Source organism: Accipiter gentilis, chromosome 3, assembly GCF_929443795.1.
Source record: "Accipiter gentilis chromosome 3, bAccGen1.1, whole genome shotgun sequence".
Taxonomy (NCBI): Eukaryota; Metazoa; Chordata; class Aves; order Accipitriformes; family Accipitridae; genus Astur; species Astur gentilis.
The window spans coordinates 19,407,354-19,433,773 of NC_064882.1; the positions used below are offsets into that span (position 1 = coordinate 19,407,354).

The 26,420-nt window shown below is 40.6% G+C and overlaps 1 protein-coding gene across 6 annotated transcripts in view; it reads left to right on the plus strand.

Moving 5' to 3' along the window:
* The window catches only part of TEC (tec protein tyrosine kinase), a 67,809-nt gene that overhangs the window by 23,968 nt on the left and 17,421 nt on the right, over nt 1-26,420 (plus strand). For all 6 annotated transcript variants that reach the window (XR_007504895.1, XM_049793809.1, XM_049793819.1 and 3 more), the window contains exons 2-3: nt 8,653-8,835; nt 25,690-25,791. Coding sequence is in view for 5 of the 6 variants with exons in the window: in XM_049793809.1 (XP_049649766.1) it covers nt 8,698-8,835; nt 25,690-25,791 (240 nt within the window). In the remaining variant the exon portion in view is untranslated. The remainder of the gene's footprint in view (nt 1-8,652; nt 8,836-25,689; nt 25,792-26,420) is intronic.

Sequence of the window (26,420 nt, forward strand, 5' to 3'; positions counted from 1 at the left end):
GTAATACATCACATGCTCACCTGAGATTGCATAACATTTGGAAAAACAAACTCAAATTGTGGAGAAAGTGAGTTAAACTGACACCTTTGCTGCAATTAAAAAGAATAGCAGCCTCAGGCACTGTTGACCTTTTTTTTTTTTTTTTTTCCCCCTTTATTTTTCTTTTCTTCTCTTCCCCATAGATTTGATTTGCTTTTCAGAGTTTTGCAGTTCCACGCACAACAGCAATTGACCTCCTACTTAACGGTGAGCTTTAGGATTCCTGAACAGAATTAGGTTCAACCTCTGATTTACAGAACATTTATTTTTCCAGCCCTCTAAATCTCTGGCTTCCTGGAGAAGTAGGAGAAGCTTTTGCACAAGCATCGCCCATTTCCTTTGCCAATCTCATCTTTGCCTGTTTCTTTAGTAAGTGGGTGTTACTGCTTCTCTTCCCTTCTTATCGGCAGGGGATTTTTAGGAAAAAGGCTGAGGCAGTAGCTCTGCTTTACTGAATGTCCACCCGGTGCCGCAGGGCCAGCGGACTGGTGGACTAGCCTTGGTCTATGCAGAAGTGAAGTAAACAGACTCCGCTTTCTCTGAGCTTCAGCTCCTCCACACCAACACCATGCTGGTTTGGAGGTAGGTCTTCCATTTTCTTCTCTAACCTTACTTTGAAAATACTTGCCAGAACAAAGAGGATGGTCTCCTTTCAAAGGTACATGCACATGTAAGAAGGACCAGTATACCACATACCTCCTCCCAGTTCAGACCCTTTCTGTTCATGCTTTATCTTTTACCTCTTCTTTGTCAGCTGAGTGCCAGTTATATTTGTTCAAGTAAACCAAACTAATATTCTTCACCAGACATTTATGCTGCGCAAGTGAAGAAGTAAATCTCTATGCTCTGCCTCGTCCGGCCAGCTGCAGTCAAACTCCCTGCAGCATCCTGAAGTCCTGGTGATTGCACCACAGTGGGTAAGAGCTGCTGTATGTCAGCAGAAAATTAAGTTTACCATTTTCACTGCACTTTGTACATAGTATTTAGAAGTAAAAATAAACCTGAGCAACGAAGTTTGGACCTGGGAAAATCTGCTCTCTCCCTTCTAAGGGTTAATATCAAATATCAGTGCATAAATATAATAGTCAGGCTTGGATTTGGTCCTTGTCTGAACAGTGTGGATTAGGCATCATCACAATGGCAACAAGTGCCATACCAGGCAGTGTGTATAGTTAGAGAGAGCATCCTCAGTTAACTGTTTATGTTCATCACTGTGATAACACTGCTTCCCTCTTCCAAAAATCAGAAATCTACCCTCAAAAAGAAGTCTTTAAAAAGAAAGTGAAATTGCTTTTTTTAATTGCCTTCTCTAATTTTAATCTTCCTTTGCTTGAATTGAATTTGTGATAATTAAAATATAACTAGTTTTCTCACATATGATTTTGCTGGCTGTATATGATTTTGCTGGCTGTTTCAGGAGGTTTTGTCAGGAGGCCCAGCTGGGGATAAGTTTATCGTGCTGTAAAAGTTTGGTCTGCCTCTGTGCTAAGGCACACAAAATATGCAAAGCTCTTGCCTGGAAGCTGTGTGAATGCAGTAAAAGCTGCTCACAGGCAGGATATTTTAGTTTGTCAGGCTGCATATGGCTTCTGGTGAGCCCAAAACCACAGGTTCTCAGTAGAAGAGGTCAGTTCTGCCTGCAGAAGATTTAAGATGGGGTTTCTTCTGTGGGAAGCACTGTTCAATTGTGGTAGGCCACTTTGAAAGCTTTTCATAGTTTACAGCGAAAAATAAGATGGTAACTTTGGATGCTGGAGTGGAATTTAACAATAGTAGCTAGTGCTAATAGCATTTTTATGGAAATTATAGCAACCATTAACTGCTGTGCGCGGGTTGAGCAGAGGGTGGTGCAAAGCCACGTTATGTATGTGGCTACAGAACTATCTAATATTCTCAAATCTAAAAAAATCTAGACTGCCAGAGTATTTGAGGTTCTCTTACTGTTAAAGGTTTTCTGTGTATGGTTTCGCAGACATTTTTAATTACCTTTCCTATGAATATGATGAATTACAACTACCCTCTATATGTGTATGTACACACAGACCTTTTCCCCCCAACAATATAAACCATCAGCTTATGTCGTATTATTACTCTGTGTGAGAAAAAGGGGGTGGATGAAGGTAGGGGTTAAACTTTAACCTATATAGATGGTGGTGAAGAGCAACAAAGATTATTCACAAGCATTGAAAGAGTGGCAAAAACACAGGCTTGGAGATGTTACAGCCGTACCAGTGTCACTTTGCAGGCAATAAATACAGTAGGGGAGCAAGTCCATGTTCAGAAAGATTTGCAACTCTTGGGCAGTGGGTTTTGCTTCTCTTTAGAAAGTCACCTTCATTTCTGTACTGGTCTTCGATGAAATTGCAAGATGAACTCCTAATACTTTTGACTCACAAAATAAACATGGGAAGTTGGGGATAGCATACAACGCAAGAGCTGAATACCTGCTCTATAGGCAGTACTGTTTCTTGAGGCAGTGACACATTCAAAAGCTTTTTGACTTTAGAAAGGACAGGTGGCTGAGCATGCAGAAGGTCAGTAGGCTGAGAAAACTTTTGGATTTTTCTACTTTACCTGAAGTTTCAAAGTCTTTTTTTGTGCCTTGCTTTCCTGTGTCCCAAACTAAGTTTCAGCTTTATTTTCATTCAGCAAAGAACATTACAAATGGTTTTTGATCTGAATAAACTGAAGGCAAAACAGTCAGTGCAAGTTTATAGGTATTGTAGAGCTTTTATGTGGAAGAAATAAGAAAAGCTACAAATACTCATCTCTAGAGGAATGAATAAAAATACAGGTTGTTGAGGATGGTGAAAATTGATCAGTCCATCCTTTGTATGGTATCCCATAGTGTTGCTAACTCAAAGTTCGCAGTAAATAATTTAAATAAAAAAATGCCCATATCAACGTATTTTTCTACATCATGGATGGTAATAATGTAATTTTTGTTTCACAAAGCAGAGGTTTTTTTCCTAAATAATTTATTTGTGAGGGAATTGAAGAAGGTGCGCTATAAAGCTGTAAAAGGATAACTTAGACATTGGAGTGCTTACAGGAGGTCACAATAAAGCACAATAGCTGAGTTTACAAATTATTTGGAGACACGTACATGTCGTTCTCCTAAATCTGAACTCATCATTGTAAGGGGAGAGAAACCCATTTGCTGCTTTTACCATTTTTCCCAAGCTGTTCTGTGCACTTTGGCTTTACTTCTTTGTTGTGGTTGATAAGTTGATGGTCCAGTTTGGTGTGATGAACCACCTCGATGCCAGCTGACCTTATCTAAGAGGGACAGTCACTTTTTCAGCATTGTTTTCTTCACTTACGCTAGCTACCCAAGTTATAAAGCTAAAAGGAAACAAATGCTTGTATTTTGTAAAATGTAGTGAGCCTGTTTCCAAAGAATTTTGGAAAAACCTGTGCTGGTTGCAATGAAACACTTCTCCTGCATGTGTACGTGAGTAGCTTTCAGCTGAACAAAGGATATTTTGCAACAGCACGTGGCTATCTCAGAATCTCCAGTCAAAGAGTTGCCACTGAGTGACCCCTTAGTCTGTTTACTTTTTAACCTAAACTTAGTGCAGGCAAATATGAATTTTCTTTTCACAGGGTCTGATTATATATAAAATTAGCCAGTTATTCTTTGTCTGATTTTCAGAGACCAGGGTTTTGCAAGCCTTCGGGTATAATTTTGAAATCTATTTGAAAGTAGGCCCCAAAGATTGCATTTCTCTCAGTTACAAAAAAATAATAAAATAGGTTGCATATGATAGAAGTGGTTTCTGAGAGTCTGCTCAGAGGGGAAAAAAAAAAAAAAAGAGAGAAGAAAAAAAGCAAATCCCAGTATTTTTTACTTCTCCTTTTTCTGGCATATGATACATTTCAGATATCATTACAGTATTTTCCCCCTCAATTCCAATTTTAAAATTATGACAGATTATGCTAAAGTACATTTTTCTGTATTTGTATTTCTGTGAAATTTACCATTTGAACAGGGGTTAATAACATTTGCCTTTTATTCAGTTGTCTTTTATTTTTCAGAGTTTGAATCTGCAACCTTAAGATGTAGGGCAAAAAGACTTTTCTACCATATGAAGCACAAGAGCAGATTTTGCAATCCTTGCTTACACTGAGTAGTAATTATTCAAATAAGCAAGCCTGTGCTGGATGTAAGTAACTATTCACATGTAACCTGGTTTGTCGTTTCATGATAAAGCAACATCAGCTTCAGCAGAAAAAAACGGGTCAGAAGTTCTCCTTTTCTTATTCCTTCTGCACTGTTTCTGCTCTCCACCCAGAACTGCAGTGTGCTGCCTGTTCACTTACCCCACTGCAGCCATTTGCAGGGGCACATTATGAACTTGATCAGTAAATTGAATTAATTAAAAAAAAAAAAAAAGAAAAAAGAAAAAAGCATATTCTGGAAGGGTTACAGATTTGAGTCAGAATTACAAGGTACTACCTGTGTACTTATAATTTACTTTTTTAAAAACATTGAATTATTTAATATTACATCATTTTAATTAATGTACTGCATTAGGTGATATGTTTTCAATGTTAAATACACAGACCTGGAATTGCTACCAGTTTGGATTGATAAACCCAAAATCTGAAAAAGAGCAGTTGTGCAGGATTCACAAAACCCAAGTCAGAAAGCTGAGGATGCCAGTTTCTTAGAGGGATTCTCCATCTTGAATGGCACCCCATCAGCTTAGCATTAAGACTTTGCACTGAAGAACCCAAATTCCTAGGTAAATGTTACCATCAATAAGGAGGGGTTGAAACTCAGAAATCAGAGTTCCAGCTTGGTTTTGGTTTTGTGTTCTGCCCCACACAAATGTTTTCTGTTGGTATTTGTTTTATGACTGCTGTGATAAGTATGGTGAACCACTCCATGACTATGTGTGACAAAAAAGCTTTGTGCCATAAGAAGTGACAATTACTTAGTGCGTTAGGATCAGAGAGAAGCCCTGGTCAGATTGGGATGCGCTTTCTCTTTTCTACTCACTAGAACTTCCGCTGGTACTTTCATACATTTATTCAACTGTTTGAAGGTTACAAATGCTTACCAACCGGTTTATGGTGACTAATTGTTTCAATAAACAAACACAATCCATGAGCTGGGAGTGGGAACCAGGAGATATGTGTGTAGTGTTGCAACTGCTGGGGTTACCTCATCGCTTAGTGCCTCCGTTTTCCCCAGTGAAATCTGGGAAAGGTGGCGTGTGTAAGAAGCTCTGTCTACAAGTAAAAACTTACTTTGTACATCTTGACGAATACCGACGTGGCAGATTTATCTCAACAGTTGTTCTCATTTGTTCTGAGGAGAGGAAGGTGTGTGGTGACTTCATGGACATACAGGTGAATATTTGTGTAATGTGAGGACGGGCAGTGCGAGTTGATGTATACTTTTTGATACACAAAGTTGCGAATGTTTTCCTGCCCTAAAAAAAGCTGAGAATCTGTAACTCTTTCTGATTTCAGTCATAATTCTGAGTACTTGGCACCTCTGCAAATTAGATCATATTTGTTATCGTGTAACTAAGGTTGGCAGGGAACAGGGCAAGTCTTTGGCAGGAGTGATGCTGTGAGACGTTTAGATGGGTGGCAGCATGAAACTCCCGTAGCTGTTTGTAACGAGGTAACAATGTGTCATGGAAACAGCTTTGTGTCCTGAGGGATGGTCTGGGAACAATGGAATATTTGGGGGAAAGCTGCAGAACATTTCTAAAACTGTACTGAAGGAAAAGTGGGGATGTATGGGTTTGATAAGAGGCAAGGGTGGTTGTTACAGGTGCTTCTCAATGAAGTATTGCAATTTTGGAAAGGAACTTTCAGAATAATAGGCGAGGGTTCAGTTGTCCTGAGCCTTATTTATGGAAGCAGAAATGTGGCTGGAGCCATTGCCTTGGAAAAACCCCTGAACAAAACAGGTTTCTGTGACCAAATGCAGATTCAAAAGCTGATCTTCTGACCTGGGAAACTGGTTCTAATCTGCAGAGATCTCCATAGCAGAGATAATTCAGTGTAGCAACCAGGTGCAGACATTGGCCAATTACAGTGTTGATGAGTTTATTTTTTAATGCTGATTTTGTCAAAAGGATTTTTGTTTTGTTTGCTGTATAATGTTAATGTGACCAAAGGGGGCTGGTAGGGAAATGAAATATTTTAGCATTATCAGTATTGAGATTTGAAATCATAGTTAATTTTTGAATCCTTCTTGTGCTCTCTAGTGTAGCACTTTGGGGATCTCTGAGATCACAATTTCTAAGATGGATAATAATGATGTTTTTCTTAAGTGCCTACAAATTTGTGCTATGGAGAACAGGATTGTTTAGAGTGGGAGGGCCTGTGAAACCCTTATAGTTTCGTGGATATTAAGGTGGTCTGAAAGTTAATAGTGACTTTTAATTCTTTGAACAATGTTTGTATCTTCAGCTCATGGTAGTATCCTTCCTTCTGCAATTACCTTTAAGATTGCCAATTTATTTTTAGAAGGGCAATAAACCAGAATTGGGCAGCTTTAGTAATTAAGGAACCCACTCAAGACAATTACTAACTATCTTCTTCCCAGGAATGCAATGTGACAGATGACGCACAAAACGTATGCGTGTACGTGCATCAGAGGAAGAGGAAAAAGAAAAAGAGATTATTCATAATAATCACCATTTCCAATCCTAATATAGTCTTTTTCTTACGCATCCTAACCTGGTCTTATTTCGTAGTTCCATGTACACCACAGACTAATTTTTTTAGCATATGCAGGTATACACCTTGAAAAGAAAAGGATATTTTAAAGCAGTAAACAATTACATCCAGCTGTGTGAATATGGCAGGAGCATAGCATATGAGAGCTTAGTTGGCCAAAACAGGGAGTGAAATGCAGTATCAGGACTAGTCTGGAAGGCAAAGGGTGTCATTTCATGTACTGTTACAACAAATAATGACATGTTTAGGCACAAAGCAAAAGGAGAGGCCCTGAAGTGAACTTGTTTACATTTATTTTTATTTAAACTTCACTTTTGTAAGGTAATGTTGTGAGGAGGCCTGGGCTTTTCAAGCTCCTCTACACAATGCTGTGAAATGCACTATTTTGTCCGTGCTGAAGTTACGTTGCCCGCAGAGAAAACTGTACATACGTTTCCCTGGTGAATTTTGTAATACCCTAAATAGTAAATAGGTGCATCAATTAAGCCCTGTGAGAAATGAAAAAAAAAGGTTTTGGTGGCTTTTTTTTTTTTTTTTTTTAATATGTTGGAGGGAAATTTCCTACTGTTACAGAGATCTGCAGTGATTATCTAGGGCTCTGGCTTGGGTTATTCCCCCGCTCCCCCTCCACACGTACGCACACTTGAGAAGGTATTCGTAGTCACTGGTGCTTCAGCAGATGCTGCTGCTGTTCCTTCTTCAAGCCACCGGCTTCAGCCTCCAGCCATGCCGCTCTAGCCGGAGCGGTGGTGGAGGTGTGTGCCTGCAGCTTGCCTTGGCTCCGGAGCACCGAGCACCGCTCGAGGCGAGGGCCAGACGGTCTGGCAGAACACTAGCAAAGGGAGAGGTAATGGGAGGGGGGAAGAAGGTTTCTGGAACGGCTTCCCCACAGTCTCTCCCACATCTTTCATTCCTGCCTCCGTGCCCCCTCACGTGTTAAGCCTGTGCAGGCAGCAGTCTGTGCTGCATGATGAAACGTCTGGTTGGATCCCTTCCCCAGCCCAGCCGGGGGAACACGGCACCCACACAAGGCAGGGTGGCACAGCGGGGCGGCAGCAGGCGGGTGAGGGAGGAGGTCAGCTGTGTTTAAGCCGGCATCATTGGAAAGAACAGAGAGATTGCCTGACAATGTCTCTGGCAGGATGCTGGAGCCAGATTTGCAAACAAAGTAACTGTGGGTGCGTTCGTTTTAACGTACTCCTAAGCCTGTCCTACAGGTAGCAATCATGGTGTAAAACTTTAAAGCGGCTTGACGTTACCGAGCGACCAGAACTGTCAGAAGTAAATTACTTGGATTGTTGATGGTCAGCATGAAGTCTTTCTATACAGAAGGTGGAGGGCATATACTTAGCACTTTCTGAAAAATACGCTTTAATTCTCTGTTCTCAGATTGACATCTTCTAAATGACCATTTGTGTCTGAAAATTTTCATTAATATAACTGGGGTGAATTTTCAAAATGAGTTTTACTGATCCATGTTCAATTTTGTATACTGAACTTTTTTGCAAATGGCATTTATATATGCACAGACCTTAGAAATTAAAAACTTGATACACAGTAGGACTTTGTTGTGAAGAGCTGTCATACGCTGCTGTTTGCCTGGAGCATGTTTTGGACTTCTCACCCCTATTTTCTGTGACGTAGGCTGCAATGTCCCTTATTTCATCCTGGTCAGGTACGGCTTTTGGCTTCCTGGGAATGTGCCAGTGCAGCCCTCAGCTGAGCAAAGCCTGAATTTTCTTGTCTAATAATTAACTTCTGTAAAATTCCAGATGCTTAGGGTGAGATCCAGCTTTCTGTATATTTAGGTAGTTTCGTTTATAAGAAGCAGCTTTTTTTACTACAGAAACCTCCAGCTCTGTGATCCTCCAAAGATACTGTAATGATTTATTCCTCTTGTCTTCACAGGAACTGATATTCAATGGCTAGAAACAGAGCTGACAAGTGGCTGAAATGAATACGACTACTATCCTACAAGAGATTTTGATTAAAAGATCACAGCAGAAGAAGAGGACTTCTCCTTTAAACTACAAAGAGAGGCTTTTTGTACTTACAAAGTCTGTGCTAACATATTACGAAGGTCGAGCTGAGGTAGGAGATACAGATTTATACTATAAAGCGCATTTGTTCCTTTTTGCTTTTGTATACTTTCGGCTTTTTTCTTACCATATATCATACTGTCAGGAGCGGATGGGGACAATGGCCATGGGTGGCAATGAACATGAGCTGCCGTTTCTCTTTTTTATTATTTATAATGCAAATTGACAAAGGTATAGATAACTTATCTGGTAGTCAGTGCAAACTGGTTCTTAATCAGAGCAGTAGTACATAGGCAGGATGCCAGAAATAAGATAAAACAGATTTTATAGCTGGTGTTAAAACTGATTTCTTTCTCTCTCCAGAGAGGTGAAAGGTCACTGCTATCACAAAGTGGGGAAAAGGCAAAAAACCCTACAATTGCAGTTGCTTATGGCCATGTTTACTGTGAAGGCCGTTGCTTTCACATCTAGAAATTAATTGATTTCAAACAGGAGAAAGACTGTTTGATAGCAGCAGCACATTGCAGACCAAGTTCACTAGAGATGAGATCATTAGAGTGGATCATGTAATATAGTGCTTGAGATGAAGCTGGAAGCAGTTCATATTTGACAGCACGAGGAGCTCATCCCTGTTACCACTTCCTATGAGAATTCAGTTACACCAGAAGTCAATAGTGTTAACTAGGCAAATCTTCAGACCACTATTTTTTCGAATGAGCTCCAGACTCAGTTTCATCAAGATCACCTGCTCCCAGAGTGCCCTGTCATATCTTTAGTGCTGCGGGCCAGATTAACCGAGGCTACTTTCCAGATTTGTCACAATGCTGACGGGGATTAAAATGGCTGCAGTAGCTAGTGGAGCATGGTCTACACCCTGGGAAGCCATTCAACAAATAAAACTTAATGGTGACAACTCTGCAACCGCTTGTGTTGGCTGTCTTAACCTCTGATCAGAGAAGGGTGTCCAGGAGCGCTAAGGCTTGCTAAACGTGTTTCTCTGCTAGAGCTTGCGCTTGCAGCAGAATTGAGCTCACATACCATACTCCAGGACCACAGCAGTCTGTTGTAGCTGCTGCTCTCTCAATATAGCTTGGACACACTGAAGGATAAGAACAAGATTACAGACTGGTTGAGGTTGGAAGGCACCTCTGGAGGTCATCTGGTCCCAGCCCCCTGCTCAAGCAGGGCCACCTAGAGCCAGTTCCCAGGACTGTCTCCAGATGGCTTTTGAATATCTCTAAGGCTGGAGACTCCACAACCTCCCTGGGCAACCTGTGTCAGTGCTCGGTCACCCTCACAGTAAAAAATAAATAATTGTTTCCTCATGTTCAGACAGAACACTTCCTGTGTTTCAGTTTGTGCCCACTGCCTCTGGTCCTGTCACTGGGTACCACTGCAAAGAGCCTGGCTCTGTCCTCTTTGCACCGTCACTTCAGGCTTTTATACACGTTAATAAGACACACACACACACCCCCACACCCCCTGAGCCTTCTGTCCGCTAGCCTGAACAGTCCCAGCTCTCTCAGCCTCTCCTCATAGGAGAGATGCTCCAGTCCCTGTATCACCTTTGAGGCCCTTTTCTGGACTGTCTCCAGTAGCAACAGGGATGTCTTGTTCTGAGGAGCCCAAACCTAGACACAGTACTCCAGGAGTTGACCTCACCAGTGCTGAGTAGAGGGGAAGGATCACCTCCCTTGACCTGCTGGCAGTACTTTGTCTAACGCAGACCAGCATACCATTAGCCTTCTTTGTGGCAAGGGCATGTTGCTGCCTCATGTTCGACTTGGTGTCCACCAGGAACCCCCGTCCCTTTTCTGCCAAGCTGCTTTTCGGCTGGGTGGTCCCCAGCATATACTGGTGCTTGGGGTTGTTCCTTCCCAGGTGCAGGACTTTGCACTTGTCCTGGTTGAAGTTCACGAGGCTCCTGTCAGCCCTTTTCTCCAGCCTGGCAGGGTCCCTCTGGATGGCAGCATGACCCTCTGGCATATCAGCCACTCCTCCCAGTTTTGTGTTACCAGCAATCTTGGTGAGGGTGCCCTCTGCTCCATCATCCAGGTCATTAATGAAGAAGTTGAACAGGACTGGACCCAGTATTGACCCTTGGGGTACAGCACTAGCCACTGGCCTCCAACTCAAGTCTGTGCCTCTGACCACCACCTTCTGTTCAACCCGTTTTCAGTCCACCTTGGAATATGAATTTCTATGTTTTTACTGACTGTGGAGTTATTTTAGAAACCCTTTTTTTTTTTTTTTTTTTTTTTTTAATGCTTTTTTCCCCCAGAGAATAAGTAGGTGGGGGCTAAAAAGCCCTCTGAAACGTCTTGCATGCTTATCCTGTGTCAGCTTACATTCAGGTCAAATAGAAATGTATGTAACAGGTTTTGCAGGTCTAGTCATCACCCTTCAAGAAGTTACCACTTCCAGCTTTACCTTTCCCCTGCACGTTAACATCCTCCAGCTAAAATATTCTTCCGGGAGACTGACTGGTGGATCTGTCTGCGAGGAGGTTTAAACTATCAGTTTTATTTGCAATGAGATGGATCAGGGCTGCCCGTAGTGGCCTCAGCTGTGGAGGCAGTAAGTTAAAATGTTCCAGCCTAAGATAAGCACAGTTGATGTGAAAATATACATTACACCTACGCTAGCCCAGCAGTTTGCTGCTGAAACAGGCAGGTCCATCGCATCCCTGTCCTACCCTCGCAGGCCTCCCCCATCTGCTTGAATTGGTCCTGGCACTTCTTAGAATTCATACTGCTCTGAAAAAACTTGCTGATCGGCAGAAAGATATTTGATCTGGTTTTATTTTTGCTGGATTAGTGTTCTGCTGGGTTAGCAAGCTGCGTTAGCTCGGTACAGGATCTAACAAGTGCCAGAGGTGGTGCCAGGCGGTGGAGGAGGACAGGATGCTCTGACTGTTGACATCAGCAGGTTGTTAGACTGGCTCAGCCATAACACAACTTTCCAACCTCAAACCTTTTTTCATTTTCTCCGTTCCTCTTGCTTTAGATTCTTTTAAACGTTAATCTGCATTTTATTCTATTAACAACATTGTCTGAAAATATTGAACTCTGATCCTAGAGGGCCACACTGAATATTTGTCAGCAATACTTGGTCTCCATTTGGAAAAAAATAAATTACTGTGTGACTAAGATCTCTGTGACACAGTGGTAGTTATTCCTTTGTGTCTCTGGGCAACTGAAAGGGAAAAGATTTGGGGGTTTTATCAGCTGTTTGGTTTTTTTTTGTTTGTTTGTTTGTTTGTTTGTTTTAAGCCAATGATGGTGGCTATAAATTTGTACATGTGGTAAGGCAGCTGTATATTCTGGCTGAAGTAATTTACATAAAAAGACAAAAATGTTATTGGACATTGAAATTATTCTGGTCTCTCTGAACAGTTGGCGATTTATTGCTGAAATAAGTGTGACTACTGTGTATACTGGTAGAATTTAAAGATATGACAGATGAAAGGATAGGTACAGACCGATCTCATTGCAGTCTTGGCAATATTCAAAGTCCAGATTGGTAAGATAAGCATAGAAATCCCAAGCCAAGAAGATCCCACACCCTCATTTTAATCACATAACTGCAGTGGTAGCAGTCTGCCAAGGGTGGCTGAGTTCTGCTCCTCTAGGCAAGTATGTAATTCCCAGTGTGGTCGTTGGCCAAACTGAAGAATTTTCTTGGTTTTTTTCCATTTTAACTTGTATGGGAATTCAGTAGAGAGAATTCAAGAAGAATCCAGGGTTTGTGGTCACATGAATAGTCATACCACTTCTTTTTAAAAACAAAATTAAATCTCATTAACCGGAGTAGTCAATACTGAAAGTGTGGGCAAGTCGGGATTGTAAATAAGGCGACAGAATTAGATGCTTGGTATGTCTGGTGACAGAAGTGGAACATTTATGACAATAGAAAGCAGTCAACCATAGCAAATGTTGTTCTTGTAAATGCTGCTGAGAGATTTAATTGATCCTGTTTGATGCAGCTGGTGTGTGTGTGTGGGGGGAAATCACTTGCTCTTTGACCAGGAACTGCACATTATAGAAGCACTCTCCTCTATTTTTTCTGTCCTATGTCTTGACAAAGTGCCATATATCTGCTTGGAGCAATAAACGATTATTTCACATGCATGACTCCTAGCAACAGGGTGAAATCTTGTTTAAACTTGCTCATAACCTATTTAAATCTTTTCATACATGCTTTCAAGCAGCTCAGGCACCCTGTCATGGCACAAAGTGCCTACAGTGAAGCTGGAGCTGCGGTGCTGCTGTGAGAAGGAGGAATGTAGCTTCTGCACTTAAAAATATTGCTGGGCTGTAGGTCATGGAGGAGGTGTGTGAACTATTGATGAAGCATAACTACAGAATCAGTAAAGAGGCTGAATTTCAAGACTGGTTTCAAAGCACAGAAACCTGAGGAAGGAGAGTCCTGGTTTTGGTTACCTGTGCAAAGCTCTACAATTATGAGTAATGTCACGGGAAGCTTATTTTGTGTAGGAAGCCAACAGGACCTTGGCTTTTATGGCTTGCCTTCTTCTGGGCATTATGCTGTTTGGTAAAAAAAATGGGACATGTATCATCTTAAGGTTGGTTAAAAAGATGGACATTAAAAAGCTTGAAAATAAAGATACATCAGGAACTGACTTGTCTTAAGCATCATGGAGATGAATTTTTAATGTTGTCAGAGAAGAGGAATATTCTATTTAAGCTGGAGGTGGCTTCTGGTTTTGGCATTTTTGGCATAAATTCTGCGAATTAGTAAGTGTAAATGTTGGGGAAATGCCATTATTGCACTATTGTGCAAAATTGGGTTAACAGTAATTACAAACATCTAAAAGGCTAAGTTAATGTTATAAGTTGCATGAAGCTTTTAACAGTTTATAAGCTGTCATTGTTGGAAAGAGTATTTTCTGTCTTTTTTTTTTCCTTAATGTTGTGAAAGTGGCTAATGAGATCTGAATGTGATGGATTCCGTTTGTAATGAAGACAAAAATTCATTGTAGTAAGAAAAAACTGAACCAGCCTCCAAGCACAGAGTACTGATCATCAATGTATAAAAATAGGGAAGAAGTAAAGTATCTTCCTATTCTGAATATGGAGATGTACTATATGTACTGAATATGCTACAGTCAGAAAGTCTTAAGATATGTACAATGTTCTCAAATAGGCACTGTAGACTTACCGAGCCAGCTTTAAACAGGTTTACGTAAACAGTAGTAACTGTTTGGAAGTGAGAGGTAGTAGGCATTTTTTTGCACAAACTGGCCCTTGCTCTTGAGGACTCTTGCACTATGCTTGCTGGAGGCATTGATTGCAGTGTAACTTCTCCAGGTAATCTGGTTGTATAGCAAAGGCATGTAGTGTTTAGTGAGGAAACACTAGCATAAAGTATTTTATTAGGAAATCTCTTTCCGATTTTGTGTGATTTGAAAGCTCAGCATGCTATTTTAAGGTATGCTGTAGTTCATTTTCCTGAACTATTTTCTTCTAAGAAATAAAAAAATACTAATCTGTAGGAAAATAATAAGCAACGGTAAGAAATTTTGAAATTAATCTGCTTGCCTGAAAAGCAAATACTTAATGCAGTAATTTAAAAAAAAAATAATATCATTTGGGATTTTTTTATTTTGTATTTTTGACCAGCAAAAATTTAGCTAAAGTTTTGGCATGACTTTTTCCAAATTGCTAATTTCATCTTGAAGGGAGTGCACATTTGAAATCCAAGGAGGCATTTGTGGAAATAACTTTACGTATTGGCATGGCCCTAGGTACATTTGGCCATTTTCTGTCAAAAGTGGCGTCATATCTTGTATATTCAACTTAAAATACTCTGGACTTTATTTTCAAAGGTGTGGTACATTCACGCTTTCAGCTGACTCTGGAAAATCAAACCTTAGTGTTTATGTAGGAGTCCACCCGATCACTGAATTGGAAATGCTTCCATAAATACCTGCTGAACAGTTGTAATGGAAAGGAATACTCACTTTACAGCTCTACCAGTGTGCCTGGTGGCTGGCATCCCACGGTGCAAGTGCCCCCACGCTCCTTTGCAGAGTGGCTTACCTGCTGCAAAGAACAGCATCTTTTATTCCCCTTGAGTTAGCCAACAGGACAGAACACACAGAAATAGCATTCAAGCTACTGCACCCACCAGAGCGGTCTGCCAAGTGCTCTTGGTTTATCTTCTTTCTCCTTGTGTGGTAATAAATTTTACTGTTGTGAATTTTTCTCAATGAATGGTGAGAAAATGCCTCTGAACTGTGAGAAGATGTTAGGGTAGTCTGGTGGCCCTGACTGGGGCAGGCTTACTGCTGCATTACAGAATAGTCATGACAGCAGGTAACACGTACTTGACGCAAGTTTTAGTTAGCTCATGCTGACAGAGCAGCTAAAACTAAAAGTGCCACCAGACTAGAGGTGTTTGATCTAGATGGCATTTTAGGTAAGGGAAATTCTTTGAGATGAAGGCAAGATAATAAACGTAGGTGTTAAAGTACTTCTTGTCACTGGAGTGGTTGAAAGGAGCTGGTTTGTGCAAGGGAGATGTCCTACTAGTTTGTTGGTTTGAAAAATTTCACATTTGATGTTTCTCATGAGTGTGGTGCTTCCACAGAGTTGGCACAGTCCCGGTCATTATTTTATAAATTGTTCTCGGTGCGTGGATTGTTAGTATCCTCATACTTATTGGAGCTGTGGAACATTCCCTTTCACTGTAGTATTTTTCTCTGCCTCAGCTTGCTTAGCAGTGACTCTTTAGTTCGAAAGTGTGCCGATGTGTGTGGTTTGGTTACTGTCCTCCCACACGCAGCGCGGCATGCTCGCGTTAACCTTTCCAGCCCACAGCAACTTGTACTGACCTTGAGTATGAAGCTGATGAATATGAGCTTATGAATGTGAAAATGCTTCAAGCTTTAGCATCCTTATTGTTTGCTCATGTCTGCTGTACGGATTAGCTTACGGCAATAAAATGTTTATATCGGATTTCGTGTTTTCAAAGGTATAGGCTAAATCCTGGTCCCCATGGTTACCCCACATGTGTTTGCATGAATGGGAGTCTGCGGCGTTAAAGGGAGGACAAAATGGGGGAGAGTCTGTGCTGCCGTACCCCATTAGCTCTGGAGGGGCTGCACGGAGGATATTGGAGTAGGCACAGTACTTACCTATTTATTAGTATGCAGAAGCCATTTGCTTCCACAGAGAAGGCAAATAATAGCCCCAGAAGGGAAACATTTAAGAGTCTTATTTAGAAGGTTGCTTCTGTGGAGTCAAGTAGAAGGCAGCTCTCTGATGAGCTGATCTTGGGAAGTGCAGAGTGCTTTTATCTTCACTGGCAGTAGTGGTGTTTGCCAACAGGATCAGATTTCTGTGAAAACTGACTTGCGTAAACAGAGTGACTGTTACAACTAAGAAAAAACCAACTAGGATTTATATGAAAAAAAAGCAGAATCCCCCCCCCCCTTGAACGTTCTTGGAGGTTGCTAATTTTGAAAGTCTCTTCCTAAGGAAAAAAGTTCTTCTGCAAGTGTTGTATTTGGCTCTTGTAATTTGAATAGAGAGGAGACAGAAGCTACAGAAATTACCGTGGTGATATTTTAAGGAAGGAAAAATAACTTTAAAAGCTCTGGGGCCCACTCTAAAGCTGCAGGTTTCGGGGTAACATTGTGTAGCTTCATTGCAACGCTAGTCTTGTACAAATACTTCCTTTGGAGCATAACAGCATTATAGAGTTCTAAAAAGCTGTGCTAGTTACTTTTCTTTTTTTTTTTTTAAATGGAAGATTAATATGTATCCATTCTGCTGTTGCTTATTCCTATAGTACTTATCCTTTGTTTTTTTTTTTTTTTAACTTATTTAATTATCCCAATTTGTTTGGTTTCCTTAGTCATTGCACAGGTGATTTCTTTGTATAAATGAAAGCACAATTCATTATAAAAATGCTTCCAATTACTTCACTGATTATTCTTATTTTCTAATGTAAGATAAATAGCATCTGAAATGAGTAGATTGGCACAGCCTTTTTTTGTTTTGTTTTTTTTTTGTTGTTGGTTTTTTTTTTTGTTCCAAGTCATAGCTAGTGACAATCGAGCCTTCTTAAGATACTTGCAAATTTGTACAATAACTTTATTCCAGCTAGACCTGGAAGAGGACTGTGAATTGGCCGCTGTTTTCCCTCTAGGAAGCAGAAATAGATATACATTTCTTACATGAATCATGTAGAAGTCTTTAGCTATACTTACTGAGGACATGCCTTCACAACTGTCTCTAAGAGAGGTTGTGGCTTTAGATCAGTTCAGTTCTTACTCTTTAGCAATCTTTAATGCAATCAAGCACAGTTTTTCCCAGCATTGTCAAAAAAAGAATGAATCAAAAATTTTAAAGTGCAGTCAGGATAAATGGATTGTTTAAAATACACACACATATGTGCTTTTATATATGTATCTATATATAAAAAAATTAAAGATGTAATTATTAACTTGTAACAGTGATTTTCAGCACAAATTGTATTGCTGAGCAAGTACAACGATGTATTTACAAGTTATCCCACCTAGAATGATGCCTGTCACATCCATCCTGTAGAGAATAATGTGTTTGTACCTCTTATGAAAAACTAAAGAGTCAAAATGCATGATGGAATAAAGGGCTTTTCAAACTTCTTCACAAGATCTGTACTTAAATGCTGACTCAAAATATGAATAGCCACCTTTTCTAATTCTATAATACCTCTATAATGACTACAACCATTGCTTCTACAGATTAGCAGCATTAGGAAAATAGTTAAAATTAACTTATTTTCTTTGCACTTGATTACATAGAAATCAAGAGAGAGAATTACCAAGTGACTTGGTAATCTGTAGATGACTGACCAATGGATATTCTTCAGATTATAGTTTTTCAAGCAAACTTAGACATTTTTGTTGATATAACAATACCTGCATTGTTATTCCTATAGCAATAACTGGATTGTTATTCCTATATACAGATCTCTTTGCTCAGCTAGAGTAATGGGATTGTGAGACATCCGTCTCTGATGAGAAAGAGCAATATGGGAAGCTGAGTCTTGCTTCAAGTAAATACACAGATGTAAAAATTATATAAGCCATGTTACATTGATCTAATTATTTTGTGACAGCTGCTAGTCCCCCACAACAGCAGTGAACACTTAGAGCAAAAACCCAGTCCTTCTGAGGAGCTGCTTATCAGAGCATAAGATGCACCAACAAGTGAGTAGAAACATGATGCAAAGCACTGATGAGACAGTACAGTAACCAGGAAAGGTTTTACTGCAGATTAGATGCCTACACCTCTTTTGTATGGTAGCCTGGGGAAGAGGAGGGTTGATCTAGGTCTGTAGCTAGCCACTGCTCAGAGCAAATAGAGTAAGGAATCAGTTTTCTTCTAGGTGGATCAAACAGTAGGAATTAATTGTCCATAATACAGCTGCACATAAAGCAGGTAAGCATTTTGACCTATCAAGGTCATTGTGAAAGAGAAGACTGCTCTGCAGCAAAGGCCCCAGAAACCTTGTGGGCTAAAACAAGTCAGGAGGACAGCAGCTGAGAGAATCTGAGAAGAAAAATCTCATAGACAGGGTCTGGATAGAAGGTTTACTGGAAAGCAGTAGATACTGGCATTGGGAACCACGAAGCTCCATCCTGCCTGGTTTGTTTGTTCCTGTTCCCCCACCTTCCCCCAGATTCAGGAAAATAATTTTTTAAGATAAATTTTTTGCTCATAGGCAGAACTACCGTATTGATGATGATCCAGAAGACCCCAAATATTGGCTGAAAACCCAAGAGAAGAGAAAACTGTAGGCACAGCTGGGGAAATTTTAAGCAGGTGCAAGTGAAAGCTGTTCAAATTGGAGAAGTAACTTAAAGCTCTTCATGTGAATGGAGGCAGCTTTAACAGATGCATGGGAACACTCACTTGAAAAGAGCAAGTCATAAAGAAGCTTAAGTTGTAGAAGAACTTGGTTATGTTGCAGCAATGATTCCCTGTTGTCTATAACATCTACCTTTTCTGACGTAAAACGAGGATCTCCAGTAATTATATTTCTAGAAGAATTTTGATGTTTATGAGATGGAACAAACTAGACATAGTTGAAGTTGAAAAGTGTAGGTTGTAGCTGTTGAGACACTGACAAGGCATGGATGAGAATATTTACATTATAACTAGACAGGAGTGGATGGGTCTTAAAGGTGCTAAGAAGGAAGAGCTGGAAGATAAGTAAGATTCTGGAAGGCTGCAGAAGGCCTAATTTTAAAAGAGTGCAGAGGAGAAGCTGAGAAACTGTAAGCTATGAAGATTATTTCCAGAAAAGTGCTAATAAAAACAGGCTTGTTGAAGGTACCTGGAAGATACTAAAACTGCACATCAGCCAAAAAAGATTTGACAAGAACCTCTCCTCCCGCTCAAAAAAAAAAAAAAAAAAAAAAAGAAATCTCAGACTTACCTGCGTTCTTTCTGCTACAGGGTAACAAGTGCCATGGGTTGCAGAGAAGCAGCAGATACTGTGTTTTTTCATTCCAGTAAGGGTTTTTTGACACTGCTGTTTGAGACTTTTTCAGATGTCAGCATTAGAAATGACCTGTATAAACCTCTTGTAAATCTGATTGCAGAACACATGCTACAGTGTTCCATAGGCGTTGGTGACTTTTTTTCAGAGTGAAAGACTGTCTTGAATGGGGAGTCCTGTCTTGCATTTCAGTATTTTCACTAGTGATATTGTTGCTGAAATAGAAGCTTGTTGAGTTCTCAAGTGACATAAAACTTGGAGCCGCAAGCATTTGGGAAAAAAAATCTAGAAATCAAAGTGGCATATTGGGATTAGGTGTGTGGTGGGTTTGTTTGTTTGTTCTATTTTTTAGAATATGATTCAGCATAGACAAGTGCAAAAGGTAAAAGTTTAGGCAGGAATGCTGAAATGTTCAAATACAGAATGGGAGTAAGTAGCAAAGTGTCAGGCTGTCCCCAGCAGGACCTGGGTGATAGGATAGTGAATCATAAGATGGATATGCATCAATGATACCCTGTTGCTGTGAAAAAGGCAAAAGTTACGTTGGGGTGAATAAACAGGACTGTGAATCATTGATGATAAGGCATCAGCTGCAGTGCTACATCTGGATTGGGGCAATAATTTTCAAGGAAGATGTGAACCTGCCTGCAAGGTTCGGGGCAGGAACAGGGGGAAAGATGAGGTTCCCAAAAGCCTGGACTGTGATGAAGGGTTGGTAGAGCAGCAAGTGTTTAAAGTGGAGAGATGGACTGGTGATGCACAGGAATCTTCAAAGACAAAAAAACCCTTCAGCTCTGTAGTTGTGGACTCCATCATCTGATCCTTGAAAGAGTAGGTAAAGCAGCTGGTGCCTCGGCTAGGTGACCTCTTGGGTCCTGTCCCGGCGCTCTGATAGCTCCCCTGTGATGGCCGTGGACTTCTTGGTTCAAGTTGTCCGAGTCTAGCGTTCAGACAGCATAAGTCTGTATCAGAGGGGTGGCTGAATAAAAGGTGTCACTCACCCTACGGACAGAGTGATGGCCCTGAGAGGGGAGAAGACAGGGCAGAAATGCAACAACTGGGCTGGCCAGACTCAGAGCTCTGTCAGGGCTTCACGGAAAATCAGGAAGAGAAGATTTGTCTGAAAGAACCCGAAGCTATGTGCTAGTTATTTTGAAAGCTGAAAGGTGGTAAGCGATTTAGGGCCTAATATGGGTGGAGGCCTGGCTGATTTATTTTTTGTCCTTTACTCTTATATTGCTGCCTTATGTGATTGCGGCAATGTATCATAACTTGTAACTGTGCACATTTGACTGCCTCTCAGTTGCAGGAGAAGAGTAAATTACAGATAATGCGTTGTAGTTACGGTTAGGAAGTTGTATCAGTGCTACTACAGAGAATTTCTTTTTGTGCTTTTCAGCCTCTCCAGTGGTGGTAGTTGGCATCTGCTGAGCAGCCAGGCCATGGTGAAGGGTTCTCGGTTTCCTATTTGCAGGACAGCGTTTAAGACTTCCTTCTTCTTACTTATAGTTTGTATTTTTTTTCCCCTTGAAATTCTTCCCAGGAGACAGATCTTGGATCAGGTCAGACTAGATCAGAGTAGTAATCACCTCTCACTTTTTATCTCAATTCTAGCCATTTTGGAAAGGTGAATAGAAATAGTTGCTACTTGCTTGTCTTAGAATAATCATTAAAAAAATGAATTGAAAGGAGGCAGGGCATTCTTCAGCATATCTGACATACTGGAAAATAAGGGGATGGAAAATGTGGCCATCTAACACCTAGCTACAGTAATTATATTTGCATAATCAGTAGTTGCTTGGGTGAAAATGCCTCTCAAGAGGGAACTGCAGCAGTATCCAGTGCTTCTTACTGCTAAATGGCAATGCTATTTAATAATGAAAAAAAACCCCAAAAGCTATGAAAACACCGTTACATTTGGCTTTGGAGCATATTCTACCAGAGAAGTTCTCTACAGGGGATCTTGGGTTAGCCAGGCTTTTCTGAGGTTTTGTAAAGTTGCAGAGCAGCTCCATAAAAGGAGATGTCAGTAATGCTGAGACCTTCTATACTTGTGAGAACACAAGTTCCATGGGTCACATGCTGATGACCTCAGGACTTCCTACATGGGGATAAGCATGGGAGAAAGAAATAGTATGAACAGCAAAGAGAGAGATAGACAGCATGGGTGAGATGAAATCTAGCTATTTCTTGACAGCCTGGCTGACTTCTGTGTGTTCTCATTGAGGTTTTTTCCAAATGGAATGTCCTTTGTACTGTTTAACCCCCCAACCCCACTTTTCTGAAGGTAAGCAAGACAAAATCTTCATCAGCAAAGAGGAAATACACTGAAGAAACATTTCATCAGACAGTGGGAATACGGGCTTCTTAAGCTATATTCAGCAGAGGAGTAGTTCCAAGTGTACAGAGGATGAGCTGTTTGATTGTATACTTATCTAACACTTAGGTATTTCTTGTCTTCCTGTATTCTAAGATTTTTTTTCTTTTTTTAAGGGATTGGGTAATCATATATTTGCTCCATATCTGACAATCTAGGGCTAGTGTTACAACTTCTTGATATTACAGTATTATGCATTAAATAATAGGAATAGCTGATTTTTTTGCATTGTGTGGAAACAAGACTTATTGCCTGGACTGGCCATCCTCATTGTGAGCAAGGAGCAGGACTTCTAAAACAGTAAATAAAGTTTTTGAAGCATAGGCATGTATGAAGTACATATGGCATTTTGCATTTTGAGAAGCTTTTATAGTAGTTTCTGTATAGTCACTTCCCTTTTGTTATTTTCAGCAAGCAGATACATTTTAAAAAAACAAAAACCAAACAAACCACAACCTTTAGTGTGACTTGAAGCACATATTTTTATCTGTTATCCTTATTGGGATATAGTATTTTTATCTATTTGTTATCCTTATTGCAATATAGTATTTTTATACCTTTACTACTGTTCTAACCATGTTCCTTTCTATAGGCCTCCCTCTAGAGGCATATATCTGTCTTCAGAAAAGGGGTGGACCAGCTTTGATAGGTCCCTTGGGTTCACTGGCCTGTGATGTTTCCATATCCTCTGTGAATACTTGTGTCCAGTTCAGGCAGCGTGTGTGAATGTGTGGGTGAAATACTACTACTTCTACAGTGAACCTAACCTTTTTCTACTATGCTAGCTATCTTCCACCTCCAAAGACAACAGTAAAGAACGTCCCTCCGTCTCCTGTGGTTTGACGTTGCATAATTAGCCATTGTACTAATTTTGTCTCTTTGTAGCAGAGGTCACTTGTTGGAAAGAATGGTTGTGGGTGGATTTCTCATGCCTGCACCTCTACTTCCCAACTACTTCAGCGCTTGAGCTGTCCCCTGATTCTGCTTTTCACGTCTGCCGAATGCCTGGGTCTAGAGCAAGCTGTTTGGTATGCTGAATAAATGCAACACAGTGATGGTATGCAAGATGTCCCACTGTAAAGGGAAATCACTGAAGGAGGGAGGTGAGAGGAATTGCAGTGGTCTTTTTAGCATTCTTCTTGAGTCATTCCTTCCAGTTCCTGTGCCCCGTGGTTTAATAGTGAGAAATGCTGAGCTAAAACACAGCTGCACACCTGACATTTGAAGGTTGTTGGTCATTAATAACTGTTGCTTCTGATGCAATCTGAAACATGTCTGGAGCAGTATATTTGAATTTAATTTCACATATATAAGTTTTTTTTAATCTGTAAAGTACACAAAGACAGAAAAATCTTCTCTCACATTAGGCTTAATTTGCTGGATTGGATTGCAAGGTGGGTCAACTTTGATTTGGCTTAATTTAGCATCTCATGGTGAAGCAAAGGGAGCCACCTTAATTTGTGAAAGGGGACAACTTAGGAAATATGATTACTAGAATGATGTGCTGTGTATCAGGAGGCTTGCTTTATTTTTTCCCCAAATGTTAGTTGGTTATCTGGTTGGATTCCTGTCCTTTGTCCTGCTGCACATGTATGCTCCTTTTGAGCACTCACTGAATGCCAGAATTTACGTGAAAATCTCCGAGTCTTGGAGGAGAGAGGGATTCAGAGAAAGTAATAAAGCCTGTTCATCTAAAGAATTTCTGTCATTCCGGATAAAAAGAACCCAATGCATATTGTCTCTCTCTGTCCCACAGCCTCAGTTAACCAACAGATGGGGTCCAAGCAATATGTGTATAGCCCACTGGACACAGAAAGCTGGCTAGATACATTACGGAAGTGGCAAGCGTTTTTTCTTCTTCGTGTGTTGTTGTGCAGAAAAAAAGACCTGGAGAGGTGTCTTCGACACAGCTATGTGGAGTGTTGAATTCTGTGCTTTGTGAAAAAGCGTGTCTTGTTTGGATCCGGCTGTTCTGCATTGGCTAATCCAGCAGCCCTGAAGCTGCTAGGCTTGCCACGCAGTGACAGAGAGAGGGAGAAGCAATACTTGCTGCTGTACCAAGTGTTGTAGACTTCAGTAACTCAATTTTTGGTATTTGCATGACTGCATGTTTTACTTTAGGCAATCGAAGTTCAGGTAAGGGGGGTACCATAAAAGAAACAGAAAACTTAAAATGATTTTTTTAATGAAAATATCCAAGGTCGCATACCAGGTGCAAATTATTTTTCAGCATAACATGATACAGCTTTGTAGTACAGCTCATCAGCTCATGGTAATGCTTATGATTTGACTTTTTTAATGGTTCACTGCTATGCCTAATTCCCTCTCCATTTTAAAAAGCCCCTTACTGGGGCTTCTTGTTTTGGTTTGGTTTGTTTTTCTCTGGTGTTAAATAACAGTTACAGCTTTATCTGAACTTAGTTCCTGTCACTCTTCCTGATGCTGACCATGACGTGCATGAATTTTTCATGCACGTTTTCTCTGCCTGCTTTCTTCATAACAATATACATAAGAGACAGAGCACTAAATGTGTTTTTAAAACTTCCGTGTTTTCCATGGGTAGTAACTATTGTGTTTCAAGGGTGGTGGAATCGTGACAGCTATATTTGAAGTTGCTGTTTGCTTCTGTTTATAAGACTGTGTTTTCAGTTGCTTGTAATTGTGCCAGACTTGTACTATTTGGGCTGAAATTTCCATCCTCAGGAGAGAACAGGGCAGCTGAGTAAGGATTGTAGTATCTCAAATAATTCACTAATTACTAATTATTTCCATATTGCCTGAACAGTGTTCATCTTTCATAAGCTGCACTCTGGATTGGATGTGCTTGGCAAGTCAAAATTTTTGACGTGGATTAATTCAGGACCAGCCATGAGCTGCTGCCATTTTTGTTTTGTTCCAGATTCTGGTAGAAACTTCCTCCCCTATTAGAGACTCGGCTCTCCCAAAAGTGAGAGGTGGCCCTATACAGTCTCTGTAGATTAATCATGATTTTGCTCTCAGAAATGTATCGTTCATGTGTTTCCCTTTGCCACATAATGGAGCATGTTGTAAATTTCTGCGCTGGGCTTTCGTTTTTAGCCTCTTCTGCTTCAGGTAGAGGAAAATGGTTTTGAATTCCTTCAGAAACAGCCACTTTAAAAAGGTCCACTCGTGTGTGGACTTGTGCGAGGACTGTTATTACCTACTGCTTTTACACGTAGACTAAAGCCCAGTACATGCCACCTCCAGTTATGGGCTGTTCTTCCACAGAGCTTCCCCTCTGGAGCGTTGAACTGCAGTGTTTTGCCATGCGTTGTTACTCTGGGCAGCACCTGCTGAGCACCATGGGCATTCCTTTCCTTCTTTAAAATCTTCATAATTATCAATTTAGGCGAGCCAAATCTTCTCAGATGTCTGTGCTTTTGACCTTGCTTCTTCAGGGCTTCTGCTAGCCTTGGTCAAAGACTTTCCTTTGACACAGACCCCGGCTTGGCTCAGGGATGGGTTTCACCCCTGTCTTCTGCTTCCTGCCTCAGCATGAACTTGTGTTGCCTGTGCAGCGTCCCAGTTTCTCTGGAAACCTGGTGAAACACGGCAGTAGCCACAAAATTGTGGGAGCACTTCAGCAACAGGGTGAGGGAACAGATGAGATGACGCATTGGTGCCTATTTCCCTCACCAGTTTTAATCATAATTTAAAATCAGCTGCGGGGGGAGGCCTTCCTGCATCTGTACTCAAGTTTATTTTTTGTAAAGAAGAGTAGATTAAACCTATGATTACAACTGATTGGAAACTTTACATAGGAAGAAGTGGTACTTTTTACTAAGCGATTTTACTGTACTCTGTGCGCTTTCACCAGTGTAGATCTTTATACGCTCTGTCTCTCTCTCTCTCTCTCATTTTTCAAATGACTTCTGCAGTTAAAGGAGCATCAGTGTCGTAAGTGGAAAAGAAAGCAAGAAGTCTCTGCTGAAAAAAAGAGAATTAGGTAAATTTGCTATATTTTACATAATGTCTTTTGCTTTTCTCTTATAGAAAAAGTACAGAAAAGGATCTGTGGATATTTCAAGGATTAAATGTGTAGAAGTTGTAAAAAGCGATGGTATTATTCCCTGTCAAAATAAATATCCATTTCAGGTATGTTCCTTTTATATAAAATATATAAATTACAGTGGTCTTTTCAACAGCACCAAGCCATTTGGATGTAACTTGCTTGAAATTACTGTCACTTCCAAGTACGGAGCCCATTCTCTGGCGCTCTGGGGCTGTGTGTGGGGTGATTCAGGATCAGTGATTAAAACCCGTGCTCAGCAAGCTCTGCTCCCCCTGCAGTTGCCTCCCTAGAGAGCTGTGGCTCATACACTTGGTCTTTTCTTTTCCCCACCCTCTCTGCTTGGGTTTTGACTGGAAAGTGCTTTGTCCTGGTCTTCTTCCAAAACGGGTTAGCTGGCAGCCCATTTTCCCTGTCTTCATTCTTTCACTTTAAATTAAATTTAATTACCATTAAATTGTATAGGAATAAGAAAATCAAGATAAAACTTGTTGCATTTTCTTCCATTGTGGACAGAATGGAACTAAACACAGAAAATGAAGTGCTTAGAGGGGGAAAAAGAAAAATATGAGGGGTCAGATGCTATGCCTGCTTATGATAGAGGGAATGGTTGGAGTGAGGGTGAATTCCACTGCCGGAAAGGGGACCCTGGCCCCTTTCTCACAGGGCAATACTTGCTTTCCACCAATACAAGCAGTGAAGAAAAAGAAGGCAG